Raw genomic sequence first — 23,967 nt, 5'->3', positions numbered from 1 at the left:
TCTGAGAGAAAATCTTTGTTTCTTTAAATGTAGGAAGTGACATTAAAAACAAGGAATTTAACTTGAGGTAAAGCTGTGCCTAACATCTTAAATGTAAAGTAACAGATTGTTCAGAACTGGCATAAAAGCAGCTGCAGAGGGTTTCAATGACATTTTGCTAACTTGGCGCTGAAGGAAATTTAAGCATAATGCAAATTAATTCAGCGAGAATATTCTCAATTTTTCATGCTGAAAATTGAAATTATGTCATATTTGTGCCTTTTCTTTGCTGCAAGTTTACCTGGCCCAATGTATTTCGCATTGTACTTATGCCAGGATTGAAAAGAAGCAGAAGTCTTTCTTACTCTGTGTTACTGGGCTTCTCTCCCAGAAGTTAATGGTGGTACAGTTGCCAAATCGATCTCTTGTCATTGTACTTGAAGCTTCAGCTTGTACTCTGCTCATGGTTTCCAGCTCCTCTACGAAGGTCCATTTTCCTTCCTTGTTTTGGCACTTGCAAGAATTAAAACACTCCAGTATTTTCTGAATAGAAAATATCAATTCTAGATTATAACGTCTCAAATTTCACTGATTAAAACTATTCACAGTCATTCAGGAGTGAAATCAGAAACCACTTTTGCACACCAAAGACAGTTTAGTACCATCTGCACTAAATGCTTTGAAAGTTGGGGGCTTTAAACTTTTAAGACAGAAATCAACAGAGTTTTGTTTGGTGTGTGCTTGAAGGGAATCTGGATCAGAGACAGGGAAAGTAGGATTGATGTACAGATCAATTATAATCCAACTAGTGCTGGAACAAAGACTGATGCTCAAAGGCTTATTTTAGTCCTATTTGAGAAATATAGGACTGACACCACGTTCCAATGCTGTCAGTGGGAGCTGCACTTTTAGAATACAGCATTAAGATTCCAACATTAGCTATCTCATTGTAATCCCAAATTTGTATCATGACAGTATTGCTTCAGATTGAGCATTTTTTCAAACAATGTTACTTATTGTTATGCTATAGCATTTCATTTTTAAACAAATGAAGATTGCATAATATTTCAACCTATTTTACAAGTTAGATCACTTAATATAGTCCTTGGCATTTCAAACCTTTAACTCCTGGGTTTGTTGGCTGATGTGTTGATAAAATGCCTGAACATCACTCTTGTGTTTATTTAGTTGAGCAGCAAGGTGAAGATTCTGATCCTCCAGTTTGTCATATAAAGTACGAACACTAAAGTCCTCCAGTTCGGTCTCTGCTAGACTTTTACCTGGCAATACATAAAAGGAGTGTAAAGGATCATAGACATGAACAAACATTTGTTGAACTATCTAATTCAGTGTTTCTTTAATACTATATAAGTGTCTACTCCTTAAATGGTACTGTAAGGGGACACTGGCTTTAAGTCCTGATATTTTTAATTTGGCAAAAATTTAACAGTGACATTACAAAGAGGGAAGAAATATGGAAAAAAATATTATATTTTACATTGTAATTTCAGGATGCCCTCAAGTTTTCACAGTCAATGGAATATGGTTACAGTTGATTTGTAGACAAACATGATAGGCAGTTTATCTACATTGGCAGTGTTAATTTGAGTGTTGAATGGTATTGGGACACCAGCAGAATACATTGCTTCTCTTTGAAATACAAACATCTTTCGTAACCACCCGAACAGACAGGTGGAACTTTTATTTACTGTCTCATTTGATACTTGACCCTCTTGTATATATGATTTGTAGATGCTCGTGTTGGACTGGGGTGTACAAAGTTAAAAATCACATGACACCAGGGTATAGTCCAACAGGTTTAATTGGAAGCACACTAGCTTTTGGAGCGACGCTCCTTCATCAGGTGATAGTGGAGGGCTCAATCCTAACACACAGAACTTGTAGCAAAAATTTACAGTGTGATGTAACTGAAATTATACATTGAAAAATGGATTGTCTTTTAAGCCTTTCATCTGTTAGAATACAGTGATAGTTTCACTTCTTTCATGTGTAAATCACAAAACCTTTTTTTAAAAAAAATTGCATTCTCGGGTTAGCTGTTAACAATGGTAATAGCTAGACAATATGTTGAAGGTGTTGGCCCCTGTGTTCTCTGTCTATGCCATGACGTTCAGATTGATTCTAATCTAAAAAGTGAGATAATGGAGTTTTACATAAATTCATGCAGTTTTTGAGCTCAGAGTTCTACATGAATACATACAGTTTTTGAGCAAAGTACAATATAACCCTGAAAGTACAAATTCACCCCACAAAATATATGTGTGCATATGGGTCTTTGTGTGTGTGTGTGTGTGTGTGTCTGTCTGTCTGTCTGGGTTGGGGGTTGTGACTGTGAGAAAGTGTACGTGTGTGTGCAGTGAGTGCAGGGTGTCTTAAGTCTGTGAGGGGGTGCATGTGTGAGTGTGGAAGTGTGTGTCTGTAAGGGCATGTGTGGGTGTCTATGTGCGCGTCTGTGTGTATGTGTGTCCATGTGTATGTGTGTATAGGAGTGCCTGTGTGAGTGTGTGTAGGAGTATCTGTGTGTATGTATAGTGCAATGGTGGTCACCTGTAATGTGACATGTCCCGGTTGAAGCCCTCCCTATGGGGGCCAACACCTTCAACATATTGTCTAGCTAGCACCATTGTTAACAACTAAGCCGAGAATGCAACATTTTTTAAAAAAGGTTTTGTGATTTACACATGAAAGAAGTGAAACTATCTGTATTCTAACAGATGAAAGGCTTAACAGACAATCAATTTTTCAATGTATAATTTCAGTTACATCACACTGTAAATTTTTGCTATAAATTCTGTGTGTTAGGATTGAGCCCTTCACTATCACCTGATGAAGGAGTGTCGCTCCGAAAGCTAGTGTGCTTCCAATTAAACCTGTTGGACTATAACCTGGCGTTGTGTGATTTTTAACTCTTGTATGTAGCATTTCTTCAGCACTGGACTGAAGTTCAGTTGTGGTAATGTATTCAAGCCCATAGATAGGGTTTGAACCGAATGCTGAACTTAGACGTTGCTATTGGAAGAAATTCAGTTTCATAAAACTATTTCTATAAAATGAGAAAAGTTAATTGAGCTTTATAGTGCATTTAGTAAAGTATTGCAATGGTACAAGACCAGAAGAGTAAATATTTTTGAGACAATGTGCTAACTCAGGAGCAAAGGTGCGGAGAAGGGAAATCATTCCATACCTACGATTAAGGTCGACTCCTCTTCTGCTTCTGCTCCTTCTCCAGCAATTCGAGGTCTAAGAGTTTCATATAAACCCAAACTAGGGAAAAATGTTACAACTTTATTCATTATTCTCAATCAAGGATATAAACACAATCATTATCAAACCTATAAACTATACATTAACTCATCATCTGGATTTGTGCAATTGCATTTCAGCCATTTCTTTTGTAGCTCCTGCATGAGTTGATCCAGATAATTGACAAGTAATATGATTGAAGGCCTCTAACAATGCCTTCTACAACTGACTAGACATTGTCTCATGGTTACTCACTTGTTGATTTCCCTTCTCTTTTCAGGAGATTTTGCCTCTATGTACTGTCTCTCTTTGTGGAAAATGGAGTGCGAGGTGCAGGCAAAAGCCCCTTTGTACCACTCAAAAACACAATACATTGGAATTCAATGTCTGCTGCACAACAGCACCACTCTTTAGCAAAGGCAAAAAAGCTACCTTAAAGTTTCCACAATGGGGGCATCTCTGTCAATATCTAAAACAAGTTTGAATATTTCATCGATATCTCCAAATTTCCTTCTTTAATAGATGTGTTTTACATTTTAAACAAAAGTAACAACTCCAGGCAGGATTTACTCTGCAGGTTTGGGAACATGTCTCTCTAAATTGTCAAGTGGGATCAGAAGCATACGCTGTCCAGGAACACTGCCCCCATTGTGATTTTCCTTGAATTGGCCAAATTCATGGCCAGAGAGTGGGCTTGCCATTCAATTGAGGATGACAGGTCAGGACTCAAAGCTGGAGGACTAAAAGGAACCCTCCAGTTTTTAAGCTTGACCAGTTTGCCTCTTCAGGAGGGAAGGAACGCAGCCAAGATGAAGGCATCATCTTCGTAAGTTCTAAAATTTTAAATAAAAATGTAAATAGGATCATCAGCCAGTCCACCATTATAGAAGGTGACATACTATACCAACCTGCCTCCGTGCAATTGAGATCTAAATAATTCAGCACCAGAGCACCACTTTACAAAGAAAGTTAAGGAGCAATAGTTGCATGGAGTTTATAACCAACATCTGAATTCTGAGGTTTTATTTGTGGCAAACAAATCTTTTTTTTATTAAACATTCATGATTTATTTCCTTACCTGTCCTTTAGTATGATATACTCAGGTGGCATATAAGGTTCCCCCAAACTGCGCCATTTTGGCTTCCACTTTTGCATGGGATTTAATACTGACTGAATAGGTGTCATCACCATAGCAGACACTGTAAACAGTGCAGTAATCAGAGCAAGGATACACAGTGTACCTGAAGGAAAAATATACAGTGAACTCACTCCAATTTCAAATTGTTATGGAAAACATGATTAATTTACAACTATATTTCTTAGAAATCTGAGCATCTAACCTATAATATTATTTATGTTAGGTCAGAAGATTATTGTATTATTGCACATTTCAATACAATATATTACTGCTGTGTTAAATGGACGCAGGTGTGCACTTAGTAGCTTCTCTCTTTAAGAGAACAAAGTCTATCTGTTGTAAGTAGCTTTATTCGATATTAAGCATGTTTTTCATCAAACAAAGCTAACAGCTTCTTGGTATACCTTGAAAGCATGATATAAATTTTAATTTTTACTTTCCAAGGTCAACAGAAGCAACTATCACTGGGTGACTGGCTTTTTAAAGCTCTTTTACAGTCAGCCCAAAAATTCAGATATGTGCTAAAGGTTTTATATATCCTCCTGGCCCTCATTACTCATGATTGGTCGAGGTTCTGGAACATGGTGGTGATGTTGAATATCGTGCCTCGCCTGCTGTGTTTTTCCAGCACCACACTTTTCAACTCTATCCTACCTGACCTGTTCCTTTAAAGGTTAGTGAAAATTTACGCAGTTGCAGATGGTGATAAATTTCTCAGGTTCATGAGAGAGTGTAGACTTCAGACCCCAGATCAACTTTGAGTAAATTGTTTTGTGTCAGGGATCAGGTATTATTGATATACAGGGAAAGGAAATTGTGCTTGGTGGAAGAAGTTAATCACAAATTAATATCTAATACAAAGTTCTCAAAGTATGGTATCCTCTGACCAATGACTGGACCAACATGTGCTCAGATCAGGCTGTGTGAGACAGCAGGCCAGAACTTTCATTCTCACGACTTGCATGAGGTTACATGACCAGACTGGGATCCTGCTTGCAAGGCATGAGATGGCACACCCAATATAGTTTTATTAGCAAGATATGTTTTATTATTGATTTTGTTTGCATGCTTATAAATGTAAATATCACTTTCACAGAAAAAGATTGTGATGTTGTTGCAGAATGTTTTAAATAATTCTGTATGGAAAGGTCTGTACTATTTTTTCTAGCATGAATTAATACTTGCAATATTTAATAAAAATGCATTAAATTTATTGCACTTTGAATAAAAGTCGCAATATATTTATGGGGCTAACCATAAGTTGTCATTAACTGCAATGAGGTTTTGTAGGAACAAGCGAAAGCAGGCACGATTGGATGGATAGGTGGTGTGTGAAGTCTTTTACCTAATCCACGTGGTCTGTAGACAAAGTAGTTTGAGAACTGACAAATCTAATACTGTATTGTTTATTGATGAAGAGGATTTATCTTTTCCTTTCGGCACTCAAACTCTGCCAGGCCAATCAATTTGGGGTCAGTGTAAATGACTGCATCTGATTTCATTCAGAAATCAAAATGGGATTTTTGAACTATATTTCAGATTGCAATTGTGGTTGAAAACTACCTAGCGATAATATCAATTCTTCAATGACTTATTACATTTCTTATTTCACAAACTTACCTATGAATAGCTAAAAGAAATGTAACTCCCTCAATGTAACAAATACTTGTGTCCTTACATTTATGCTTGAGAAAATGTATGCGAAACCTTAATGTATCTTTTTTTTAAATCACAATTATAACAGAATTCTTTATTTACCTATGATCAGAGCCCAATCAGGAGCCAGATTGAGATCTTGTTGTTTTAGAATTCCATGTTGTACTAGGTGGATTGGAGAGGATGGTTGAAACAGCGAAGGTACATTGTCACACTCTCCAAATTTATTGACGCTCACAATTAAGGCTCGTTCAGGTTCAGCGTTATCATAAAATACATATTTCCCAGGTTCCATAAAAACATGAGCAAATCTAAGTTAAAACAGAGTGAATCAGTATTATATATTGTGTCATTGAAGAATCTGCAGAAATAATAGGTTCCTGGTGACGTAGATTCTCTGTCTGGTTTCTTCCAGAGCTACAATCTGGATTATAGTCACATCCGCACATGGGTGTGTGTAACTGTCAGCTGTAACTCACTCACATCAAAGTCAGAAATCAAACCCAATTCAGTCCCTGAGCACAATAATTTTGTTTGCATTCTTGGAGGTTAGGATGAGATATTAAATCGATAACCTATCCGCCCTCTCAAGTGGACGTAAGACATTGCGTAACACTCTTCTAAAGATGGAATTCAGCCCAAACATACTGTCCAATGAATATCTCTCAAACAACATATATATATGTTGTATATATATTTGTAATCACATGACTCTTTATGGGATCTTGTATGTTATTTAGCTGCCAAATTTCATGTTTAATTCTTTGGCCGCAAGTTGCTTCAGGGTGTCCTGAGAATATTGAAAAGTGTTTCATATATATAACTTTCTCTAAAAAAGCATGTGCAGAAGGAAATCAGTGTGAATAATAAAGTTTGAATATGTGCTTGTGTCAGAAAATGTGTATATGAGGGAATGAGACTGTACATGAAGGAGAATATGTGGGTCAGTGTCAGAGCGAGGTTTGAAAAGTTGTGTGAGTGTGTGTCTGTGGGAGAGGGAGAGAGTGTGACTATCTTCTAACTCAGAAAGCCATATGTGGTTCCTCGCTTGCCAACTGCTACCACATGTCCTATCCTGCTCAATTTAATTTGTCCCAGGGACCTACTTTGGTTTCAAGGTTTATTCATCATGATTCTTCTGGTTGAGCATAATCCCAGCAATGATCACCTCTCCCAATAGTGCTGTTGTGACAAAGGAGCTTCTGATCCTTTGAATGGTCAGTTGCCCTGGAGGCAGGATCTCAGTTCTTAAAGGGATGACATTCTGATGGCAGGCAGATAATTGTCTGACTGCTACAGAATAGGGTTGGGGCACCTAATAGTTGCTAAAATGGGATTGCCTGTAACGTTTCAGTCTGTGCACAGAGTCAATACTTCCTTGAAAAATTCACGCCTATGTATATTAGATTAGATTAGATTACTTACAGTGTAGAAACAGGCCCTTCGGCCCAACAAGTCCATGCCGCCCCGCCGAAGCGCAACCCACCCATACCCCTACATCTACATCTCCATCTACCCCATACCTAACACTACGAGCAATTTAGTATGGCCAATTCACCTGACCGGCACATCTTTGGAGTGTGGGAGGAAACCGGAGCACCCAGAGGAAACCCACGCAGACACGGGGAGAATGTGCAAACTCCACACAGAGAGTTGCCTGAGGCGGGAATTGAACCCCGGTCTCTGGCGCTGTGAGGCAGCAGTGCTAACCACTGTGCTACCATGCCGCTCAATATGGGTTAATGAAATGTAAAAGAACACATATGACTTGTGCACCTGATGATAAACTGGATGAAGACAAGATGGACAAAATGATCAAACTAGAGATTGTGCCTACTTTAGAATTAATAATTGAACTGTTGCAATTAAATAAAAATCAAGGAGCTATTCTTCATGAAAACTGTTGAAAAGCATCAGTTATTTGACAGTGAATGGAACTTTCCTAATGTTTTATCTGCCAGTTAAGGGCAAAAATGTGAAGCCAGAGCTTTACCTGGAAATGTTGAAATTGGTTTCCTTAATGAAATGATCCAACTTCCTGAAGGGCCCAAAGTCCCAGTCTGAATTTGTGTTGAAAAGATGGTCTTTCTGATAGACGGGGTAGTGACTTAAACTGCGATCTATTGAAGAAAATTTTAAAAAGCAACTTTTTAAAATATAGAGTTTTTTATTGAACTTCTCAGAAACAAAGTACCCGGAGAGAATACACAAGCTTTGAAATGATTACTTCAGCAAAAGTAAAATCTGATAAAGCTGTCTTGACATTACACCACCCTTTATTTGAAACAAGGTATTAACCCATTTCAAAAGCACTGTACAAGAGATGTCATAGATTTCAAATATTTCATTGGTAAGTAATTCCACAAAAAAATTGGTTTTAAAAATATTGGCAGAGTAATGCCAATACTTCAAAAGATCCATCATTTGGATTCTGCCATAGACAATAGACAATAGACATCATTTTGGTTAATTTTGTTTCTTAAATTAGGGTATCAGCTATAATAAAATATTAGCAGGCAACTAAAATAGTAGGTGCTATGTCCTGAAGTCATCTTGGCATGACAGTGGTAAAACGTGGACTTCAATTTTCAACTTCCCTCATCTGATATGATATCCTACATTTCATGAATTAAAATGGCTCCAAAAAGGAAAAGTACACTGACTTAAAATGGCTGTAGTGATCACCTGATCACTAAGCCAAGCTTCATGAAATCATGAATAAACAAGCACCAATCTAAACTGAAGTTAACATGCCATCAAACAGAAAGAAATCAGTTGACCAGACCTGTACCTCCTTTTTGATGTACACCTTTATGGAAGGTTCATGTGTTGGAGATAACGAGAGTTCGCTATGATTTAAAACCTTGAAAACAGTGCAGTGCACAAACCAGCAGTATTTCTGAGAGCTCTTTTATTGATAGAGCAGTGGTGAGAAGGATTTCTATTGGAATTGGAGAAGTGTCTATCTTTGTCTCCCTGCTTTCTCTCAGGATTATCAAAGACAAAACACAAACAAGACAGAAACATCCCATCATTGAGAACTTGGAGATATCTGCAACATTCACATCTTCCAATAATCCCAGAATATTCCTAAATAATTGTGGTTAGATTAAAAACTAATACTTGAAAACATCCTCAAGACTTTAAACTGCATATCATTTTATCTTTCTTTTTGCATTGGAAAAAAATGCTTTTAAAACTTTTTACCTGTGTGCTTGCACATGTGTGCACGTGTGTGAGGTTGTTGTTGCATTTTTAGAATTTATGCAGGGATAGCAAATAAGTTTTGTTTTCCTTTCACTCAAAAAAAACCCCTTGTTGTTTGCTCTTTAATTGCTTCTGTTAAATTAGTTAACTATATTTTAATTGCAGTGAGAAATAGCTGTATGTTCAAAAGATCATCAAATCTTTGTTGTAGCCAACTAAGACATGGATAGAAAGAAGGAAGCCAAATCACACCTCCTCACTAAATTGTATCAGTCTATGATTCATTACTGTTTGAAACATGCAAAAGCATTTGCAAACTTTTGTGATTTTTATTCCACCATGCATTGCATCCTGTTAATATTTCAGTCCACTGACACTTTAATTTGTGTCTAAACTGGTTTTAAAGCTCAATATTCTGTCCACCTCTGTGTATCCCACAGCAAAGGATTGTACCAGGTTAACAGAAAATGCTGGAAATATTCCACAAGTCTGGCAGCTTCTGTAGTGAGAAAAAGAGTTACGTTTCAGACTGCTGATTTTTCATCCAAAAAGTTAGACATGAATTAGGTTTGGGATAAGGGTCTGTGGGGCAAGGACAAAACAAAATGGAGAAAGATAGAAGAGTTGAATGACAAAAGAGTTGGGCTGAAATGGCCGAAAGAGAATGGCGATGGAGCAAGAAAAGAAGCAAATAGATTTTTCTAGGACAGGAAGCAAGAATATCAGAAAAGACAAATATGATGGACGGTGATTCAGTGGTTAGCACTGCTGCCTCACAGCCCCAGGGACCCGGGTTCAATTCTACCCTTGGCCAACTGTCTGTGTGGAGTTTGCATGTTCTCCCTGTGACTGCGTGGGTTTCCACCAGTTGCTCCAGTTTCCCCCTACAGTCCAAAGATGTGCAGGTTAGGTAGATTGGCCTTGCTAAATTACTCATAGTGTTCAGGTTAGGTGTGATAGCCATGGGAACTTCAGGTTACAAGGAAAGGGTAGAGGGATGGATCTGGGTGGGATGCTCTTCAGAGAGTCAGTGTGGACTTGTTGGGCTGATTGGCCTGTTTCTACACTATAGGGATTCTATCTTTAAAAAGTGAAAAGAAAAAAGGGTGTTATGAAGTTGAATGCATGAATTGTACCTTTAAGAGAGTGTAAGCTAGCAAGCGCTTGTCATGTAACAGAGTGTGCTGAAAAATCGAAAGATGGCTGTTACATAGGTTACTGGTTGTTTCAACAGCAGTTGGAATTTAACCAGTTTAAATTATGTTCAAGATACTAAAGCCCAATTGAATTTCAATTTTTCTATTTTGACAACATGGAACCAATGAGACGATCCAATATTTGGGAGTAAAATGCAGGCAGTTAGTCAGAAGGAACACCATCTACTATTTGAAACACTGCTATTCACCACACTCTCTGTCAAAGGCATCTTTTCTCATCTGAAACAGCTTGGCAGCAGAAGACCAAAGACAACCCAGGCAGATCTCCAAATAGAGGAAGATCGACACCAAACGACAGCTGCTGTCTGGTTTTGAAAACTGAGTTGCTGTAAATTTAATAGAACCTTTATTGGATCAGTATATTATTATAGACTAGGAGATGGATAACAAACCTCAAAGAGAAAGGAAGCTTAGTGTTGTAAATAGTTGTTGTTTAATATTCATTTTAGAGTTAAAGAATAAAACTGTTATCTTTTTCTTTAAATCGTGGAATTTGGGTAGTTCTCCGTCAACTTTAATAGATTACGGGACAAGGTGAGCTTTTCTGTGTGTTTGGTTTAATTAGCAGAAGGGTTTACCCCATGTCATAACAAACGTGAGGTGACAGAAACAATCATTGCACTCAATGCTCAAGACTGTAAAGTGCCTAATTGAAAGCTGATGCCCTGTTCCTCAGTGGAGAATTGAGGGCTATGTTTACAGATTGAATAGAAGCATTTTGCAAAGTGGTCACTCAATCCAACACTGCTCTCCTGCATTCTGATGGAAGGTCATTAACCTGAAAAATTCATTGTTTCTCACTCCGCAGATGCTGCCTGATCTGCTGAGTGTTTCCAATGCTCTCTATTTTAATTTCAGACTTCGAGCATCTGCAGTATATTGCTGTTGCGCTGGATGGTTCCAGCTTTTTGCTGTCACATATGCACCTCAGCTCCCTACACTAGCATTTTAAATTAACCAATCATTTCAAACACCAGTGACAATAATACCAGCTGTTGCAGCTACCAGCTAGAAACATCCTTCACTCTTAAGAGCACAGTTTGATTCTTTAATCAATGCTGGTGAAGAGTGAAAACTGACTGACACTGCCCACCAGACTTCTCACGTTCTTGGTCCTTTTCCCCAATATTAGATTACTTTTTCCAGTTCTGGAAGATAAAAGAAAACGAGGAATGAAAATATATAACTTTGGATCCCAGATTTCAATGAGGCAAAGTCTGGAAGTTGTACAGGTAAAGTGTTTCATTCTGAAACAACTCTTAACATTTAATTGAGAACCCAAGATAAGGATAAGCGATCTGGTCAACATGGGTTTATGGATGTGACAGTTGGAATATAAAAAAGACAAATGAAGATAAATTAAAGGCAACAAAAAGGAGGTATATGAGTTGGACAATGATGATAGGCTGGATAACATTTGCAATTTATGAGAAATGTTTGAGGATAGCGAGCACACAACTACAATTCATTAGGCATTTCGGAAAGAGAAACTTGAACATCAAGCAGTACCAGGTAAAATTGAGGGTAGCACAGTCAAAGTGAGATACCCTACAGTTTAAGATGAACAGTAGAGGTTGTGAGAGCACCATCAAAATATTGGGCCATTATCAAAAACCATGACGGTTAGAATACTATGGTCACCCACACTGCAAATCATGGCACCTGACATAGTAGTCCCAAGTATGAGATTTGACCAAAGCTGAAGAGATGTTGAAGAAAAAAATAGGAGAAATTAAGCAGAGTAGTTGGGCAACACACACAGTTTGAAATAAACCTTCCCATCACAGGAAATTGATACTCACTGCTTTGATGAACACTGAGTTTGAAGAGGATTAAATCGTTTGGCCTCAGACAGACAATGGGGTTTGGAATTTTGGGAATCGCTCCATTCATAGCAGCACTAACAGGCCTTTGCAAATAGCTTCTTTTTGTTTTGAAATGTGGGTTTTGAAACATATCAGGCCATTCAGACTCTGTACAGAGAAAAATGAAGACAACACTTGAAAATTAATGCCAGTATAATAAATGCTAAAAGTCTTGATTTTAACCAAACCCTGCTGGTAAGTATGTACTGGATTCCCATTCTATATACTGCATAATGTAACATTTCAATCCAAACCTGCAATATTCAGGTGGGATGAGCAAATGTATTAATTGATATGGGGCAAAGGCAGGTACATGGAGTTAGGCCACAAATCAGCCATGATCTCAATGGAACAGGCTTGTGGGGCTGAATTGCCTACTCCCATTTCTATGATCTTACTTTAATAGTGACAGCAACTCACATAAAGATGATCTGAAAATCTGAGCCTTTTGCTATCTCAATAGCTTTCTGCACCAAAAGATCACTTTATTCATTGACAAACCTAATTTGGACTACTTAAAAATATAAGTTACTATGAAGCTGATTTAGGTTCCCTGGTAGACATCCTATGGCATTGTTCTAATTGAGATACATTTTCAAAAAGCAACCACAGTATCAAAGTGACCTGTTAACGTCAGAAATTTTCATTAGGCTTTATTACGCAGACATATCCAAAATTAAAAGTTGACATAAATATCATGCCTAAATTATGACAAGTGATGTTGGTCAACAGAAAATGTGTGTTTGCACACTTTTTGCAAAATTTATAGGTAGAGGTACCACTTATAAGGAAACCTTGTCTTAATCCTTGAACTTTTACAAAGATCTGAAAGACCATAGCTGGGGTTTTGTGTCCTGTTCTGGTCAGCACACTTCATGAAAGGTATGAAGGCCCCAGTGTAGTGTAAATATACCAGATGGTTCTGTGGAGGGTTGTGGGTGTCCTGGTCACAACGCTAATTAGGAAAGGCAAGGATTGTTCTTATTAGGACAAAGAATTTTGCATGAGATTAGATTAGATTAGATTACATTACAGTGTGGAAACAAGCCCTTTGGCCCAACAAGTCCACACCGCCCCGCCGAAGCGCAACCCACCCATACCCCTACATTTACCCCTTACCTAACACTACGGGCAATTTAGCATGGCCAATTCACCAGACCTGCACATCTTTGGACTGTGGGAGGAAACCGGAGCACCCGGAGGAAACCCACGCAGACATGGGGAGAATGTGCAAACTCCACACAGTCAGTCGCCTGAGGTGGGAATTTGATAGAAGTGTACTAGCTTACCAACAGCTTATACAAATTAGACAGGGAAAACCATCCTGTTAGTTGATGGTAGAAAGAATAGGGGACACAGATCTAAGATTCTGGACACAAGTTGCATGGATGAATGTGAGGAAGAATTTTTTTTTCTAATGCAGGGAGTGGTAATGATTTGGAACGTGCTGCCCCTGAAGGAAATAAACTTGCAGGGCCATGGCGTCAAGAGGTGGAGTCATTGACTAGACTGCCCCACAGTGAGCCAGCATGGACTCCCCATGCGCTGAATGGCCTCATTATATGCCATAAAATGGTGCTTGGGGCAAGATGTTTTTGAAGGCGGGATTCACTACCTAAAGAGAATCAATGAGGAAACTCAACACATCCGGCAGCAGTTGTGGAATGAAAACAGAGTTCATATTTTGAGTCCAGTGACCCTTCTTCTGCCAGAGCTACTGAGTTTCTTCAGCAATTTCGGTTTATCTGTGCTTCAGGTCTACAGCATCCATAATTCTTTGTTTTACTGAAGTCAATGAGGAACCCTGTTTCTACTTACTGACAATGCCATCACCATTTCATATGGGAGTTAAGGTTCTGAGGTTCATCCTTCCAACCCCATCTGGGGATTACGTCTCACCTTAAAGCAGCAGCAGCAGCAGCAATTGGCTTGCAGGTATCCCCCAAAAAACTTGGGCTAGAGAAATCAAACTGTGAGTGAGTCATGCTGCCAGTAGTGAAAGTTTAAGGAGAAGGATTCGAGAGGCCATTTGAGAGATGGGGTAATAAAGAACAGTATATTCTGCAGCTGTATACTTCTAATGGTGGCACAGTGGTTAGCACTGCTGCCTCACAGCTCCAGAGACCCGGGTTCAATTCCCGCCTCAGGCGACTGACTGTGTGGAGTTTGCACATTCTCCCCGTGTCTGCGTGGGTTTCCTCCGGGTGCTCCGGTTTCCTCCCACAGTCCAAAGATGTGCAGGTCAGGTGAATTGGCCATGCTAAATTGCCCATAGTGTTAGGTAAGGGGTAGATGTAGGGGTATGGGTGGGTTGCACTTCGGCGGGGCGGTGTGGACTTGTTGGGCCAAAGGGCCTGTTTCCACACAGTAAGTAATCTAATCTAATCTAATCTAATCTAATGGATACAAGGGTCTCAGTCCCAAAATGCCTGAACTTAGTCTGATCTGTAAAAACTGGTGAATTACCTACGTAGCATGGGAATTCGTCTGTTGTGGATGAGGCCAGAACCCTTCAAAATATATTAAGAAGGTAGCCTTGACACTAACTTTTTCTTATTTCAAAAGTAGAAGTGAAGTGGATATTCCAGGTGTGATGCAGCTGATCAAACTATTCAGCTTTAAGCAAAACAAAATTTATTTAAACACTACAGTTGAAACATGAACAAAAGAAAACTGAATTTGGAATAACTTCACTATTGGAAAACTTAACCAACCTGATACAGCAACTTAACTAAGGTACAGTTCCATTCCAGTAACATCCCATGAATACACCCCTTGGCAAAAAGGCAAATACAAACACAGATTCTTACAGGCAGGAGGGAACAACATCCAAAGAGATATCAGAGAGAGAATCAGTCAGGAATCATCTCCTGAAATTTGCAACCTTTCCTGGACTCCAGCATCTTCTGACTGCCACAGCTCAATCAATCTAGAAAAGAACTGAACTGGGAGAACTGGCCACTCCCCTGCCATTGTTGTACTCGGCTATTTTTACATGCCTCGGCACCTCTGCCTTTATGATCTCTCTCAACAAAAACCTAAGGACAAAATAGCCTTGTTTATGTCACAGCATCATCTCACTCTGCTGTGGTCGACATGGCAAAGAGGGCATATATGAGACACCTAAACATCTATTAATTGGCTACTTAAGGGGCTCAAATGGCTAAACAGCTGGTTGGTCCTCCACACTTCAAATATCCATGGCCACCAAAAAGTATGTGACAGCTTGAGTCAGGCTAATGCTGTATTTGTAAATACCCCTCCCCAACTCCAACCTTTGCACTCCTATTCCCCCATATGCTCCATGCATCCCCCAACTCCAATCAGTACCATCACCACCACCACCCCCAACACCACCCAGACAGGACATGTCACCCCATGACTTTAAAGACCCAAGAAACAAGTGGTGAAAACTTTTTAAACTGTGAAACACCATTTCATTGTATCAGTGTCTCATTTAATATATACCTCCTGTTTCATAAAAGGTGAATAAAGAATGGCTAGTTTGAAATACTTGAGCAAATTTACTACTGTGCTACCAAGGTCTACTTTAATATATTTTCCATGTGGCCTTACAACACTCATCCAAATCCAACACCAGGCATTGTTTGTGTGCCTGCTGTAACAAATCAGAGCTCACCTCATCCTGGTCACTAACCTGTCAGGAACTTGTCAACCACATACTTTCCAGATAAAATCAAACCAAAAATTCCATTTGGTTTGAAAAGGATAAACAGAACTCTTAGACTATCTGTAATGTGTCCATCTGGACCCAGCACATGAGGAACAACCTGAGAAGGCAAAAGACACCAGCAGTTAATCAGTTAATAAGGCGAACAAAAACTGAGGCAGTTCTCTTTTTAACAAGCAGAGACTTACATATAACTTGTGGTGCGGTTAGAATATTGTTGCAAAAGTATTTAATTAATTCCCAACTTAATAAATCTTTTCCACCTCACATCAATTCTAATTATTTTATCAGTCTAATATTATCCCTACCCCATCAAATCCATCCGAAGGTCATCTCCATCCCCAACCCACACTTCCTCCTGTAATCTGCCTTTCTAAGTCGTTTTTACCCTCTCCCCATGATGTTCCTTACTTCCATGCCTCCCCATAATTCTCCCTCCTCCTGCAGGGAGCTTCATGTTGTAGTGTTGTTGCCAACTCCTAAAAACTCTGTTGCTCTGCATCTGGAGGAGGAGTTGGGCTAAATAGAAATCCTAAAAATTTATTGTAATAATCAAGCAATGAGTGTTTCCAGGTGCTGCACACCAAATAAACCTGCCAAAAGACTCACTCCTAAAATAGACCAATTAAAATAATCCCAACAAACCAAAATTGTACATTGTAGTTATTAACAATTTGGTACTGTTTGCAAAGAGACGAAGCAGATAAATTCCATTTTATCACATGTAATTTAGTTGAATGAAGACTGAAATTCATTCTCAATTATCAAATATCTAGAGGAAAGAAAGATGTCACCTTTTGCTACATTATGACGGGATGAATGCTGCTGATTTCAGGGATCTTATTGCACAATTCCACAATACGATCAAAGCCGTCGATTTGGACATAAAAGCCTTGCAAAATTCTGCCCATTTGTCTGTTTACTGAAGGAGTAGTGCAGTGACATGGAGGAAGTATTACAAAGAGGAAGAAATACGGAATTTTCATGTTGCTGACTCACCCAATTTTTATGGTCTCTGGTCGCTCCATTCTTAACAGTTAACACAAGCTCCCCAGTATGACTGGCATGTGCTGACAAGTTCAGAATTCCAGCCATACAAACTCTGTCACAGAGCTCTTCAGCAGAGATATATTTATTGCAATGGCACCTGGAAATAGAGAAAAACCACGGACATTTGAGCCAAGTGTAAATTCAACGCTTCTCCACTAGGTGCAACAAAAAAACTGGTAAGTGAGGGGGTGGATCAGTATGTTCAAGGATAAATAGTTATTTTTTGTCTTTGGTCTGATTGTGTGAGGGATGTTATACACATTCTATTAACTTGCTCAACAGCTACTATTTGCTTGTTGAAGATTAGGGTTTATGTCTTAGCCCAAAGAATGGAGCTCAAAAGTATTGAAGTATTTTTGCACATTTGGAACTGCCATCTCTTGTATGGGACATTAAACTAAGGCACTGATTGCTTTCTCATATTCTAATCTTTTCCTTTGCTTTAAGGAATCCTTTGCTCATTGGCCAATCGTCTATGTTAGAAATAAGATCTTCATGAAATGATACTTCTGAGAATAAGAATAGAAAAGACTTTGAAGTTTATAAATAGCATAAGAGCCTTTCAGCAGGAAAACAGCTTGCTTAGTCTTGCTAGAAATATACAAATAGTTGATTCCCTCTTCCTTCTTTACATTCCTCAGGAGGCTAGGATGGTGCCAACACATAACATTGAAGGTGTGGAACTAGATTGAGTGGAGGTCGAAAACAGCAAAAAAAGCAAGTCACTGGTGGAAGAATGTTATATGCCCTCAACAGCAGCTACACTCTAGAAGTATGCATAGAGCAAGAACTATTGGAGTTTGCAAGAAAGAGATGGTGATGGTTGATTGATAGGCAGGAAGACTAACAGAGTTCTAGAAATGAACAAAAGATGACTAAAAACAGAAGGAAATATTAGATTATGAGAAAAAACTAGCAAGTAAAATAAAAACAGACAGCAGACAAAATTAAGAAGTCCCATTGTATGTTAGACTGAGGAATTAATAAAGGGAAACAAGAAAATGGCAGCAATTTAAAACAAACATTTTGTATCTGTCTTCAAAAAAGATAACACAAAAAGCAGTTCAAGAATAAGAGAAAGTCAAGGAACAAATGAGAGACAGGAACTTAATCACTAGAGAAAAAGTATGAGTCTGAGGGTGGGGTTGACTGGCTAGACACTGAAAAGGATTCCCCTCATGAAGTAATCTCGAACCATGGTGAGAGATCTGTGATGTGACGATGAGAAAGATTCTTTCTTACAGAGGTTCATTAGGCTTTGGCATTCCCTTCCATGGAAAGCAGTACAGACCAGGTCACTGAAAAACCTGCCACAAAATGACAGGTTTTTGATCAACAAGGCTGTCAAAACCTATGGTGATGTGAAGGTGGAATTAGTAGGAAATGGAGTTAGATCCATAATCAGGTCAGCTATCGCCTTATTGAATGGTGGAGCAGATATGTTTCAAATGGCCTACTCCTGCTTCTAATTCTGAAACATGTTATATCATTCCCTTTACAAGGTTCTGAAGGGAATTATCCACAAGGTATATTTCAGGAGGAATGTAAATTCCATGAATACCATGTGAATGCATCATCCCTTCAGGAAATTGGTTAATCGGCACATTATCAGCAGGGAATCAGAACTCACTGTAGCTTTCAATTAAATTAAAGTTGAAGGCCAAGGTATCATTGGATGGGACGTGCCAATGAAATTTAATCGCCATTTTAACATAATGTATTCTCTCCTCACTGTTAAATGGCTTATATAAATTCTTCTGATAACATTCACAATGAACTGACTGTCACTCTGTAATTGCACTCTTCAGTCAGTGACAACATGGCAATTTCCAAAATGCATATCAACACAGGAATTAATCATGGAAAAAAATGACAAGTACATGCAGATCATTATGCAATTGTGTCTGCTCTTATTGTATTTCTCGCGATGCTGCATTAGATACATAATTCTTTGTGACTGACATTCCCAGTTCCACATCCAGCCTGCCTCCATATTCCCCACATGCTGGAGTGCAGTTGTGACGCTCTGGGAAAACACATCTTCTTGTAGAGGCCAGTCGAACCTCACCAACACTGCAGCGATCATACACCTAGAGGGAGACAGGACACAAGTATGAGTGAAAATCTGGAAAACATGCAAGTCTGAAAAATGTGAAAAACAATCTAGAAACCCAGACAAGAGGAGGCTGTCTCTATCAACAAGCATTAAGTAATTATTATGCCTGACTTGTAACCATCACAATTATACCAAAGCTAGGTGTTTTTATGACTTTAAAAAGGAATAGGTCTTCTTAATTGATGTGTAATTCAAAAGATCTAAAACTATGAACGAACAGCTTTAACACTAATGAAATGCCCAATTATCTCACTGCTCATCAGGTTTACTTGTCTGGGCATAAGATTTGTGGTCTTGTAAGTGTTGCAGTCATCTCTTGTTCATTTGTCTTGCTTTGAAACATTTTTCCATTTCAAAGAAATACATGGCAACGTGAAAATTAAATTTCTGAAATTTCAATGGGCTGGATCAATTCTTTTGAACTTCAACTTAAAACAGTTTGTTTTCAATTTAAAACCTTTTGTTGTAAAATGAGCAGTCTAACGGACATAGGAATGAGAGCAGAAATAGAGTTTTTGGATGCTCAGGTTGACTTTGCCATTCAACAAATCATGGTTGCTCCTGTTAGCAGTTTGAATTCCACAGTGTCATCAAATCTGATAACTTTTGAGGACCTTGCCTCAAAATCTACGTTCACCTTTAAAATATTCAATGACCCTACTTCCACGGCTTTCTGAGGCAGAGAATTCCAAAGTCACACTGACCTCTGAGAAAAAAAACTTGTCATTTCTGTCCAAAAGGACTAACCCTAATTTAAAACATTGCTCCATAACTCTAGACTCTCACATGAGAGGAAACGTCCTTAATAGGTCATATCCACCTTGTTAAGACTGTCATGATTTTATACACATCAATTAAGCTGGCCCTTAACTCTTCTAAACCTCCGTGGAAACAAGCCCAGTGTGCTGAATGTTTCCCGCACAAGAAATTCCATACATCAACAAAATAGACCTCCTTTGAACTGTCATCATTGTATTGACATTCCTTCTTAATTCAGGAATCCAAACTGTGCACATTATTTGGGGTGTTGTCTCATCAATCCAACATATAACTGAAACTGAACATACTTACTTTGATAAAAACCAAAGGAGCTGCTGATGCTGGAAGTCAAAAATGAAAACAGAACAGTTCTGAGGAAGGGCCACTAGACCAGAAATATTAATTCTGATTTCGCTCCACAGATGTGCCAGACCTGCTGCGTTTTCTAGCAATTTCTGTTTTTGATACTTATGTTTATGTTCAATTCCTCCAATAATGAGGGATAACATCTGTAAATCTTCTTAATAACTTGTTGTACCGGCATATTAACATTTTGTAATTCTTGTGTCTCTATAACACCTAGATCCATCTGTACTTCAGAATTCTGCAGTCGTCCTCCATTTATTATAATTCTTCCTGCCAAAGTGAAGAATTTCATATTTTCGTACATTATAGTTCAAATCATCAAATTTTTGCCCACTCATTTAATCTAGCTATATTGGTCTAGAATCACATTCTGTCCTAATCATAGCATACTTTCCAATCTGAAAATTTAGTTACTGTGCCTTTGCTCTCCTGATCTCAGTCATTGATATAAACTGTAAAAGGTGGAGGGCCCAGCCAAGAACCTTCCAGCACCACACTCTAATTTTGATAATTAAACGAACACCATGTATGCATATCCCTCATCAGCCTATGTTCAATCCCTCATCAGCCTATGTTCAATCTGTGCTGGCATGTCACCCCTTATCATGAACGCCTCTTTGTGTAATACATTTTTATGTGGCAGCATGTCAAAGGCCTTCCAGAAATCCAGATATACCATATTGACAGGCTCCCCTTTATTAGATTAGATTAGATTACAGGCCCTTCGGCCCAACAAGTCCACACCGCCCCGCCGAAGCGCAACCCACCCATACCCCTACATCTACCCCTTACCTAACACTACGGGCAATTTAGCATGGCCAATTCACCTGACCTGCACATCTTTGGACTTGTACAGAGAATGTTACTTCTTCAAAGTATCACAATAAACTGGTTAATTATGATTTACCTTCCACAAAATTATGTTGTTCCTGATTAGAATATTTCTCAATGTGCAACTGTAACATCTTTAATTACTGATTATAATGTCTTTCCCTCAAAGGATGTCAAGTCTATAGGCTTTTAGCTTTCTATTTTCTGCCTCTGTCCCTTTTTGAATAACTGGGATTATATTTGCTACTTTCCAGAGCCTAGCAATGCTTGGAAATTCAGGTGAGCAGTACTGACTGGATAGCTCAAAGAAGGAGCAGATACCATGGGCTGAATGGCAGCCAGCTTTGATCTCTAATTTGATGTGATGGCATCTTAGAAATTGGAAGAAGTTGCTGTGCTTGTAATCTTAAAATATTCCTGCTCTGTGAGGCCCTACAAGGGAAACACCCAGCTATAAAATCTAACCCTATACAACATACAGTAGTGAAACCTGCCCTATCAGGTGAGAATTAAATCAATAGGCAAGTTTAGAGTTTCAATTTATGACTCTACAGATGATAGATCAGCTCCTAATGCAGAAGGCAACTGGTGTGAAAATTTCACCCAAACTTCCAAGAACGTAATAGTTCAGAGTTTCTGGTATCACTTCTCAAGAATTTCTTCTCACCTCTGGGTAACAGTCCATGTCACTGTTACTATTTGAGCTTTTCTGATCTGTCTCATCATAATAAACATGCCCAGTCTTACAGATACATGATCCATCTGATTCTTGGAAAGCACGATTGAAACCTTGGCACTTACACGTTATGGAACCTACAGGAGGCAAAGATCATTAGACAATGGACACTCAGACATCAATAAAACTCCAGATCTTTCACATCATCTGTGTTTTTATTCCTTTTCTGAACTTAACTATTCTTTTTTGAGTGGTATCGGTCCCTCTTTGATGTAACAATGATAACAGTAAGATTGCACTAACATTGGCATTAATTATCTGCGTGAAGTGTAATGAACTCTGTGCCATTTCAAACAAACAGTCGGGACAATCTGGACTCAGACTCTTCTCTGAGCCTGTAAATGAAATGGGTGGAGAGTCTTTGCAGGAGAAAGCTTAAAAATGTTCGTTTTGATACAACTCATAGGAAATCCGGTATGTTTTTATTCACTTGTGGGATGTGAGTGTTGCTGGCTGGCCCGCATTTGGTTGCCTTCGAGAATGTGAGGGTGAGCTGCCGACTTGACCTGCTGCAGTCCATGTGAATCTTAGAATCCCTGCAGTCCAGAAAGAGGCTGTTCGTCTCATTGTGTCTGTGCCCATCCTCCAAAAAGCATCCTACCTAGACCCAGCATCGTTTCCCATCCCCATAATCCTATATTTCCTATGACTAATCCACCAAACCTGCACATCTCTTGCCACTGCGGGCAATTCAGCACAGAAAATCAACATAACTTGTACACCTTTGGACATCAGAGGAAGCCCATGCAGACATGGGAAGCATGTGCAAACTCCATACAGACAGCTGCCTGAGGGTAGAATCAAACCCAGGTACCTGACACTATTAGGCAGCTGTGCTAATGACTTGAGCCACCGTGCTGCCTTACGCACTATAGGTAAATCCACAATGCTGTTCCAGGATTTTGACCCAATGACACCAAAAGAACGATGATATATTTCCAAGTCAGGATGGTGAGTGGCTTCGAGTGGTGGTGACATTTCCATGTATCTGCTGCCTTTTTCCTTCTGGATGGAAGTGGTCGTGGGTTTGGAAGGTGCTGTCTCAGGAGCCTTTGTGAATTTTTGTGTTGAGTTTTGCAGATGATTTAAACAAGTATCTACCAATGAGCTTCAGTGCAGGAGGGAGTCGATGCTTGTGAATGTCGTACCAAAGAGTGTTGCTTTGTCCTGGATGGTGTCGAGCTTTTTGAGTGTTATTGGAGCTATAGTCATCCAGGTGCATGGAAAGTTTTGAAAAAAAAGAAAACAATCTATAACAGAATAATTAATATACTTGAATTTGTCAAAAATGTAGAATCATAGATTCCCTATAGTGTGGAAACAGGCCATTTGACCCTACAATTGCACACTGACCCACCCAGACCGATTCTATATTTACCCTTAATTTATGCACCTAACCCACACATCCCTGAACACTATGGGCAATTTTAGCACAGCCAATTTACCTAACCTGCACATTCTTGGATTGTGGGAGGAAACTGGAGCACCTGAAGGAAACCCATGCCAATGTGGGAAGAATGTGCAAACTCCACACAGACAGTCACCCAAGGCTGGAATTGAACCCAGGCCCCTGGCACACTGAGCCACTGTGCCATCCTGTGTATGAAGATGGCTGTGCTAATTTATGATGCTAAGTATTTTTGATGCATTTAACAGCCACATGAGGTCTCCTGCTCCCCTTAAGGTTTTTAACTTATCTTACATGCAGATATATAGACATATAGATGTACAGCTGTACAATAATGCAGAGAAATGGAAGAGAGGATTTTCTTGCCTCACATCCGTATTCACAACTCCTTTCCCCGACACTCTTTGACATTACAGATGCACTTAGGGTCAGTCTAGAACAAAAGAAGGTCATTCAGCCAACTTTATGCCATCTCTCCATAGAATAACCCAGTCTGTCCTACCTTTACGTTTTTTTCTCCATGGCCCTGCTTGTTTATATTCCTCAAGTACCAATCCAATTGAAGTGCATTAGGTCGACAACACAGAAAAAGGCCTTTTGGCCCATCATATCTGTGCTGGTCAAAAACAACCACCTGACTATTCCAATCCCAGTTTCCAACACTTGGCCCATAGCCTTGTATGT

The 23,967-nt window shown here is 39.1% G+C and overlaps 1 protein-coding gene across 1 annotated transcript in view; it reads right to left on the bottom strand.

The window, feature by feature from the left end:
* LOC140493956 (uncharacterized) overlaps window positions 1-23,967 on the bottom strand; it is a 145,597-nt gene that overhangs the window by 29,953 nt on the left and 91,677 nt on the right. The window contains exons 40-50 of the mRNA XM_072592908.1: window positions 21,807-21,952; window positions 19,030-19,157; window positions 17,017-17,164; window positions 15,985-16,117; window positions 12,264-12,434; window positions 8,031-8,157; window positions 6,140-6,348; window positions 4,322-4,484; window positions 3,185-3,264; window positions 1,099-1,259; window positions 345-522 (exon numbers count right to left, since the gene is read on the bottom strand). Coding sequence (XP_072449009.1) covers window positions 345-522; window positions 1,099-1,259; window positions 3,185-3,264; window positions 4,322-4,484; window positions 6,140-6,348; window positions 8,031-8,157; window positions 12,264-12,434; window positions 15,985-16,117; window positions 17,017-17,164; window positions 19,030-19,157; window positions 21,807-21,952 — 1,644 coding nt within the window. The remainder of the gene's footprint in view (window positions 1-344; window positions 523-1,098; window positions 1,260-3,184; window positions 3,265-4,321; window positions 4,485-6,139; window positions 6,349-8,030; window positions 8,158-12,263; window positions 12,435-15,984; window positions 16,118-17,016; window positions 17,165-19,029; window positions 19,158-21,806; window positions 21,953-23,967) is intronic.

Source organism: Chiloscyllium punctatum, chromosome 23 (assembly GCF_047496795.1).
Source record: "Chiloscyllium punctatum isolate Juve2018m chromosome 23, sChiPun1.3, whole genome shotgun sequence".
Classification (NCBI taxonomy): Eukaryota; Metazoa; Chordata; class Chondrichthyes; order Orectolobiformes; family Hemiscylliidae; genus Chiloscyllium; species Chiloscyllium punctatum.
This window is presented reverse-complemented; position numbering and strand designations above follow the sequence as displayed.